At 43.8% G+C, this 8,841-nt stretch overlaps 1 protein-coding gene across 1 annotated transcript; it reads right to left on the bottom strand.

The window, feature by feature from the left end:
• Positions 1-7,571: 7,571 nt before the first annotated feature.
• On the bottom strand, positions 7,572-8,534 carry LOC147734808 (olfactory receptor 5AR1-like). Its single transcript, XM_086952482.1, has one exon. The coding sequence runs from the start codon at positions 8,526-8,528 to the stop codon at positions 7,572-7,574; it is 957 nt and encodes a 318-aa protein (XP_086808608.1). The 5' UTR covers positions 8,529-8,534.
• Positions 8,535-8,841: the final 307 nt, after the last annotated feature.

Genomic DNA, 8,841 nt, shown 5'->3' with positions numbered 1-8,841 from the left:
TTCTCCTCTAATTTTCAAGGGGGAATAGGGATCATACACCAGAGGGGTCACTCCAGGGTTTATTCTAGAATCAATATGTTTTGAAAACAGTCACAATTGTTTTGAAAACAATCATAAATATTTTTCTAAACAAATGCGATAATGCACAGCTGGCTGTCAGCCAGATATTAAAAAGGGGTTGACCCGTATACAGAGTAAATACGCTGTGCCTAAGGACATGTTTATGTACGTCGGGTACAGGGATTGGGATAGAATACTAAGAGCTGGTGTTGAAGAGACAGGAGCAAGCTACTAGGTAAAAGGTCACCAGTTCAGAGCCGTTAATGTCGTGTGGATAGGACAATGTATGTAGAAAGGGGCATACATGACAGGACTAGCCTAAATGACATGACACCTGAACCCGTACTGCAGTGAGAATGGAGAAATCTCATGCCACGACGCCAATCTATCCAAAAGGACCCTTCCCAACAGCATTACAGATGAGTCCAGGAGAGATATGGGTCAGTAACATTTGTGTTCACTCACATGCCCTTTTTAAAGGGCATATGAGTGAACAGTGAGAGCAGTATGAGCAGGCGCTGACAGCGTGTGGAGCATTTTAACTGAAAGTCTGGCACTGGTGCGGTTGATTGAAAAACAGTCCAGCGCAATTTCTTTTACTTTGTGTAGCGCATCGGTGCAACTCTATTTTTAAAAATTAATACTTCTAATGGGGGGTGAATTTGTGTGCTGATATTGTCATTCTGTTCTGCACTTGGCACCCACCTGATTCGGTCCCCGGTCCGTCACGGCGATTTTGTGCCGAGTGAACGGAGGGACGCGACTCCTCCCCCTTGCTTCCTACATAGGTGCCTGCAACTTCTGCCGCGCTGGTGAGAGCAGTGTGAGCCGGCGCTGACAGCGTGTGGAGCATTTTAACTGAAAGTCTGGCACTGGTGCGGTTGATTGAAAAACCGTCCAGCGCAATTTCTTTTACTTTGTGTAGCGCATCGGTGCAACTCTATTTTTAAAAATTAATACTTCTAATGGGGGGTGAATTTGTGTGCTGATATTGTCATTGTGGTCTGCACTTGGCACCCACCTGATTCGGTCCCCGGTCCGTCACGGCGATTTTGTGCCGATTGAACGGAGGGACGTGACTCCTCCCCCTTGCTGCATCACTTCCTCTACCCTCCTATATTTGGTAATGACCACTCGACCGCGCAGCGGGCGAGCGCAGCGGGCAAGTGCAGCGGGTGCTCCGACAGCGCGCCAAAGGCGCGCCTAAGGCAAGCCCGTCTGTGCCCGTCTGGGGCCGGCCGGGGACAGGGGCCATGACCCCTGGCCGAAATGGGTCAGTAACATGCTGGAGCGCGCAACAACTTCGCGCACTCTGTCCTGCATTTGCTAAAGCCTGTCTCCCTAGTCTTAATGCGGAAGACACTAACAACTGTAAAGAGTGTCAGTATAACTGGCACAATAGATCTACGCTTAAGGCTGAGAACATTAGGTTTACATTCGGACTTCTTAATACCAGATCTATCCGGAAGCATAATATTGATATATACGATCTGCTCACAGATATGAAACTCGACCTCCTATTCCTTACTGAGACTTGGCTTGACTCCAAATCAGAACCGGATATAGTTGCTTCTCTCCCAGCTGGCTATACCACGGTACGACTGGACAGAACTGTGGGCAAAGGTGGTGGGATAGCTATAATATCTAGGCAGCCACTATGTTGTCAACTTGAACCTTTCGCTATCGCTGACAGTGAGACAGGAGCCTTTTCCATTAAGGTTAAAGCTGGTAACACGGTGAAGGGCTTCTTGGTCTATCGCGCTCCTGGTCCTTTTACCCACTTTACTACCAGCCTAACCGAAGGTATAACGGAAGTCACTTTGCGTAGGGACAAGTTTATGCTGTTAGGTGGCCTTAACATCCATTTGGATGACCAACAGGACAAGGGAGCCACTGGCTTCTGTCAGCAACTACATTCCCTCCAATTACACATCAGATCTAAGGCCCCGACTCACCAAAAGGGCCACCCATTGGACCCTATCTTTGCCAACTGGGAAGACATTGAAGTTAAGGCCCCCGTCCCAGTCCCTTGGTCCGACCACTTCTTAGTGCCTTTTATAATAAATATCCCTGCTAGCAATATCCAAAAGCGTACCAACTCTAAATACATGAGGCGTAAATGGACTGCTTTTTCCAAAGCCAAGTCTGATACTGCTCTGACTAAAGGCAGCAGACCAGGAGGTGAGGATGCTGATACTGCATCAGATAGACAAGAAGGCCGCATTAATAACGCTTTAGATGACATAGCCCCTCTCCGTCATAAAAATTCCTGTAGTAGACCCCAGAGGTCCGCCCCCTGGTACAGCAATGAACTTCGCCTAGCTAAAGCGGAATGCAAACAACTAGAAAGACAGTGGAGGGTGGCTTACCTCAATCAAGCAAAACAGAGGTATATAGACAAACGCAGAGAATATCATAGCTTGATCAGGCGTGCCAAAACAACTTACTTTTCAGGTAGGATAGGAGAAGCTAAAAACTCTACCAAGGAGCTATTCAAAATTTATAAGGAAATCTCTCTCTGTGGCTCATCTGTTGACCCGTCCTCGGTCTCAGAGGAATCCTGTAACCGCATTGCTGCTTTCTTTTCTGATAAAGTGGCCACCATCTACTCCACTTTTTCAGGGGGAAAGAAAAAGGGAACAGAGTTCAGTGACAGTATATTGGTGGATGCGGGTGTTAATAGGCTGGACAACTTTTTCACCCGATCCCCTGACGGGCTCCAGCAGATATGCCGCTCCATTAAGTCAGGATCCCCCCGTGATCCGGCATCACCGAAACTTCTTGGAGAGAGTATCGAGATCCTTGAACCCTATGGGACCGATTCACAGAATGAACTTAAGACTCAATCCTAAACTTACTACTGTTTTGGTATTCACAGACTGCACTTACTACTTTTGGTATTGACAGAATGAACTTACTACTTTTGGCATTCACAGAATGCACTTACTACTTTTGGTATTCACAGAATGATCTTACCCATTTCGGTATTCACAGAAGTTAGGACTCCCAACTTTAGGACTCCTAAGTGCCTTCTGTGAATACCAAAAGTCTTAAAATTAGGATTTTTCTCAATTTAGTAGTAGTAAAGACAGGCTGGACAATCTCTGTCCTATCTCACTCCTCCCCTACCTGGCCAAAGTGGCAGAAAAGGTGGCAAATGTTCAACTTATGGCATTTGTGGAGAAAGCCAACCTGCTCCATCCAACTCAGTTTGGCTTTCGTGCCCGCCACTCCACGGAGTCTGCGCTGCTCATGGCCACTGAGACCATCAGGCAAGGGGTAGATGAGGGGCATACTATGGCCATCATTCTACTTGACCTAAATGCAGCCTTTGACACTGTAGCACACTTCACCTTGCTACAGTGTCTCAACAAAGGTGAAGTCACTGGGTCAGCGCTGAGGGGGATCCAATCTTTCCTGACGGATAGGGGTCTTCAGGTCAGACAGGGAGAACACTACTCTTGTGTGTTCAAACTTGATCAAGGGGTTCCCCAGGGCTCCTTTTAATTTTGATTGTGTGCCGGTGAAAACTACTTGCACATCTGTGGCAGCTTGTCCTTGATCCGAGTGCTCTCCCCGGTCCACCGCAGCAATCTCGTGCTGTTTGTGTGGAGGGATCCTGGGGGGCGGTAGATTAGCAAACCTCTAAAGGTAGTTTTACTGGAGATGCGTATGGCAAAAAGGAGAGCCTCGCACTCAGGAAGAGTTGTTTCTGATGTTGTTAGTTTTAGGTGCTCTTTGTGTATAATTGCTATTCCTCCGCCTTTTCTTAAGGGTCTATCTAGCTTGCTTACACAATAGTTGTTAGGCATGGCGTCTCTGAAGTCAGGTCCAGAGGATTCGTCTCCCCATGTCTCGGTAATAAATAATATATCCAGATCATGGGAATCAATGAACTTGGCGATTTCAATTTTGTGTTTAGGTAAGGAACAAACGTTTATAAGGGCTGCAGACACTGTGGGTGGGGGGGTAGTGGTGTCTGTAGACGGCGTCTCCGTGCATGTGGGACATTTAAGCGGTCCGATGCAAGAGTTGTAGTTAAGGAGGGGTATGGGGTGAGCTTTCTCAGCATCACAGCACCATGCAGCCCCTGCACCTGGGAAAAAAAGGTACAACTTCTAGCAGGCCATACCTGGATCTGTACACAACTAGTGCTCCATCGCAGTTGCTTTAAAAATGTTAACTTTGTCTGGTCCTGCATGACCGGTTGCCCACAGTTGGAGCTTCATGTCCTTTTTGATTCTATTTCTTTTCAAAATCTAAAAACTCACAAGCCTTCTTTTGTTTTATTAATTAAAATATCCTCAATTGCTTTGGGATTATTCTTGTGTTGTAGTTACACTTTTATATTGCTCAAGTGCTGCAAAAATACTGTATGCATTGTCCATAAGTTGTACCAAGCTAACAGGGGTTTGAGCACAGGTTTATTTAGTGACTTTTGTGGTTGACCCTGACAGGTATTGTGTTTATTTGGGTGGGGCTCATACCCACCTCAACTAATAACCCAATTTCTTACAGTTGGAATATCCAATATCCACCTGCACAACTAGAAGTTTGCACTCAAGCTACAGGGCCTACATCTGGCCCAAAATATCAGCATCTTAAAGGCTCCTGTTTTCAGCAAATCTCTGACTAATTTTCAAAACATTTACCTTCAACAATAAAAGTGCTCTCAAGGAAGCTTTTTCTGGGAGTGTCACCAAGGTATGAGATTCTATCCCTGTATTTTAATGGCACTAGCAGTCTAACTACAGCCACAAGTTTGACAGCACCCCAAATCTCTCCATCTTCTGTGCCTGTGGAATTTTGTTTGTATTGAAATTGACAGTTAATGAACTAGCCTGGTTGTGGAATATTTTGTTTACGAGCATTATTGTTATAGTATTTGACCTATGTCCTGTTTCCTGATACCACTGTTTTTCACCCTGGTGCCCTATGGCAAATGCTCTGTTGCCAATTTGCAGGTCAGTCTGGAAAAGATCAAGACTGATTTTCATATGACTTTGTCCAAACTGGAGTGGCATGGTGTGCAAAATAATGATGGGCTGGGATGTGGCCCAGAGTAATTACCATTGCCTAAGATTAATTCAAGCATTACATTCATCACTTTGTTATGTATGTCAGTTTAGACACTATGGGCCTGATTTATATTTAGGCAGGCCCACTGCCCTTCCGCCATGGAGACAGAGTAAATTACTATGTTCGCGTGGTGAAGAGGCCATCCACCTAATTTACAAATGACCGCCAAGTAGGCAGAGGCGGCAGGGGCAGGGGTCAGTGGGGGCTCTGGAGTGGATGAATGACATTATGGAAGTCTTAGTTTCAGAACTGAGGATTGTCCAGTCGGTCAGGAGGTGAGGCGAGGTTCAGCGGGAGAAACGGGGAGGACTGACCTCAGTGATTAGGGTTGGAGTTGAAGAAATTAGTGAGCGAGTTGCAGAGGGATGGGGAGGGCTGGATAGTGTTTTTGATGGCATCTAGGGAGGAGAATTCTCTGCTGATGGTGAAATGTTCTTTGGTGCGGGTGGTGGACGGGAGGAGGGTGGCAAGGGCTGCTTTCTTTGCTTTTCTGAGGGTGTGGTATTCATTTTTGAGGGTTGTTCTGAAGGCTGTGTGATTGTTTGGGTCTCTGCTGGTGTGTCATCCTCTCTCAAGGGGTTTGCATTTGTGTTTCTTGAGTTTGGGGTCGAACTAGCTGCTGTGCTTGTTTGCTCTTCTACTGTTGATAACTTTGATGAGCTGCAGCATTGTACACAATCCGAAACCTGTGCACCGCAACTTTGGTAGCCACTAAGTAAAGAATATTGCCATAACCCAATCTGGAGATGATCAAGGCCTGCACAATTGTCTTTTGCGTAGAAGGAGGGAAAAGCCATTCTATTTTCCTCAAACATTTCAAAAGACCAAAACAAATAGTTGCCACCTGCTACTCTAGAGTGACTTTAGAATCCAGCCTGAAGCCCAGGCCTTTGATCACCTTACCAGCGTTAGTAAAGGAGTCCAATTCATCCGGCCACCAGTGAGGGCCCCAGGTTTGAGTATGCTTGTCAATCACTAAAACCTCAGTCTTATTGCTATCCAATTTTAGACAGTTATTCCTCATCCATTATGCAAACTCCACAAGGTTGAGGCTTTCTTTGCCACAGAGAGACACAATTATCTGTTATCATCAGAATAGAGAACATAGTCAAGTCATGCACCTCTATAATATCAGCCAAAGGACAAACATAAACATTAAACAGTGTAGGGCTCAAAGGCCTGCCCTGGGGCACTCATATGGCAGCTGAAAAACAGAAGCCTTATAAGGCTTGAAAAACACCTTAAACCTCCAATCTTGCATGATTTGGAAAATGACTCTTCTCTGGCATTCCTCTGGTGCTTCGCTTTCTTTCATATATTGCTGAATTTATGGTTTTAGCCTCAGTTGCAGATAAAAGTCCATCCAGAAGTGTGTGCCATGTTTGTGTGGTACAAACAACATCCTTGTCTCTCATGCTATCAGAATTCACAATTAAGATGTCTGGTGATTTGTACTGTGTTATAATGCAGGAGGAGAGTTATGGTCAAAGTGGGTGTTGGGAGGCCTTGTTTTAAACTGTCACCTATTGTAATGTGACTTTTCTTTGTGTGTGGTTCTGAATGGTTGTTATTAGAGATTAGCGTTGATTGCTCTGGGATGAGTTGATCTGAGTTTATTCATTGTTTGGTAGAAAAGGAGGTCTGTGTTGAGTGTTTCCTTTCCCTGCAATAATGAGCTTATTCTTCAGAGGGGAAATGTGGAAGGCAGAATGTGGTGAGGTAATGGAATGTTGATATCTTATGCAAGGCTGATTCTGGTGGTTACCTCAGTTGGAGACAGAAACTATTCGTAATAAAGCTGTCACCAGGACTTAATTCGAATAAAACAAATACTGCCTTCAACGGTGTGTTGCATGACTTATCTACACGAAGATCCTCCATTCAGACTCAACAAACATATACAACGTTTGCTTCCCAATCTACATTCTTATATTATGAGTGAATATATGTTAGCACGCTTTCTTGAAAAGGATGAACATACACATGTTAACACTAACAATGAGCATTCAACATCTATTAAATAAGTATTACCATCAAAGCCAGTTTTGTCAACATATTTCCATTTTGGCATCTTTGCTTAGTGGATGAATTCACTTATCCTAAAATTAATTCCTTTTTTATTTTTATTTGGGAGTAGTTCATCCATACCATAATACATAATAAATAATACATAGATTGTTGCTGTTGTACCATAATGCTTAATCTTCATTCCTGATGGGTGAAACAAAATGGAAGTAACATTATTGAACTATCAAAACCGCTGCAAATCCGACAAAATGCTAAAACAAAATTTCGTTCAAATGCATTTCTATATTTGCATCTTTAGATCAAAATCCACAAAGTTAAATAAGAAGGTCTACAAAATCATCAAATGAAGGGAATGTGCAACAGTATACGTAATAATTTATAACCTGAAAATCAGTAATAAGTACTTACAAATTTAGAGGAAATATTCCTCTTAAAATGAATTTTCTCTCAATGATTTTCCGCAGTCCTTCTTTCACATCCTTGTTTCGTAGGCTGTAGATCAGAGGATTTAACATCGGTATCACAACAGTGTAGAACAGAGTTACAGCCTTGTCCTCATCAAGAGAATAGGCAGAAGAGGGGCGGAGGTAAATGAAAATGATTGGTCCAAAATACAAGGTCACACCAGTGAAGTGAGAGGCACATGTGGAAAAGACCCGAAGTCTTGCTGCTGTAGAGCGCATTTGCAGGACAGCTGAGATGATGGCGGCATAGGAAATGAAAACAGCCATGAGCGTAGAAATAGTCAAGGAACCTCCAAATATGAATAATACTACCTCATTAGTGAAAGTGTTGGTGCATGAGAGCTTTAACAATGGAGGGATATCACAGCAAAAATGATTAATTTCCCTGTGACAAAAATGCAGTCGGAACGTACAACTTGTCTCTATCATGGAGTGAATAATCCCACCAGTATATACCATAGAGAGTAGCAGGACACAACATTTCTTAGTCATGATGGCCATGTAGTGCAATGGCTGACAAACAGCAACATAGCGGTCGTAAGCCATGGATACCAGAAGCAGAGCCTCAATGGTACCAGCAGCGAAGAAAATGAACAATTGTATTGCACAACTGGTGCGAAAAATCCTCTTACTTTCAGAAAGTAGGTCAACAAGCATTCTAGGGGCAATGTCAGAGGAATAGCAAAGATCCACAAAGGACAGATGGCTCAAGAAGAAGTACATAGGGGTCTGAAGATGGGGGGTCAGCTGGATTATTACAATGATGCCAATGTTGCCAATCACTGTGAGGGAATAGACCCCTGTGAACACTGCAAAGAGAATCAGCTTCAACCTGGGATTCTCTGTCAATCCCAAAAGAGTAAATTCACTGTGAACAGTTTTATTTGCATCTTCCATGTCCACTAAGAGCTTTCTCAGTACAAGTGGAATGGGACAACAGCGACCTTAGGTTTTGTAGGAAGGCTTATTGTGGCATAAGTATGGAAGACATTAGTCCTAGTTAGTTGAACTATTGCCAATGTCTACGTAAAGCATTTAATTATGTCAGTAGCTAAAATTGATGGCTCTCCGTCTGTGTTCACTGTGACAAGATATTTACATCTGTAACAACATAGAACATTTGTTTAATAAACTGCTTTCTTCTGACAACTTTTGGTTAACTAACACTACACCAAAACATAAACCAATAGGGGCCTATCTAGAAATTGAA

The sequence above is a fragment of the Lissotriton vulgaris genome, chromosome 1_2, assembly GCF_964263255.1.
Source record: "Lissotriton vulgaris chromosome 1_2, aLisVul1.2, whole genome shotgun sequence".
NCBI lineage: Eukaryota > Metazoa > Chordata > Amphibia > Caudata > Salamandridae > Lissotriton > Lissotriton vulgaris.
The sequence above is the reverse complement of the archived record's forward strand: the minus strand, read 5'-3'. Positions and strand labels throughout refer to the sequence as shown.

What these genes read in the sequence shown, in the direction of transcription:
- LOC147734808 (XM_086952482.1), bottom strand. Translation starts at nt 8,528, where the DNA reads ATGGAAGATGCAAATAAAACTGTTCACAGTGAATTTACTCTTTTGGGA.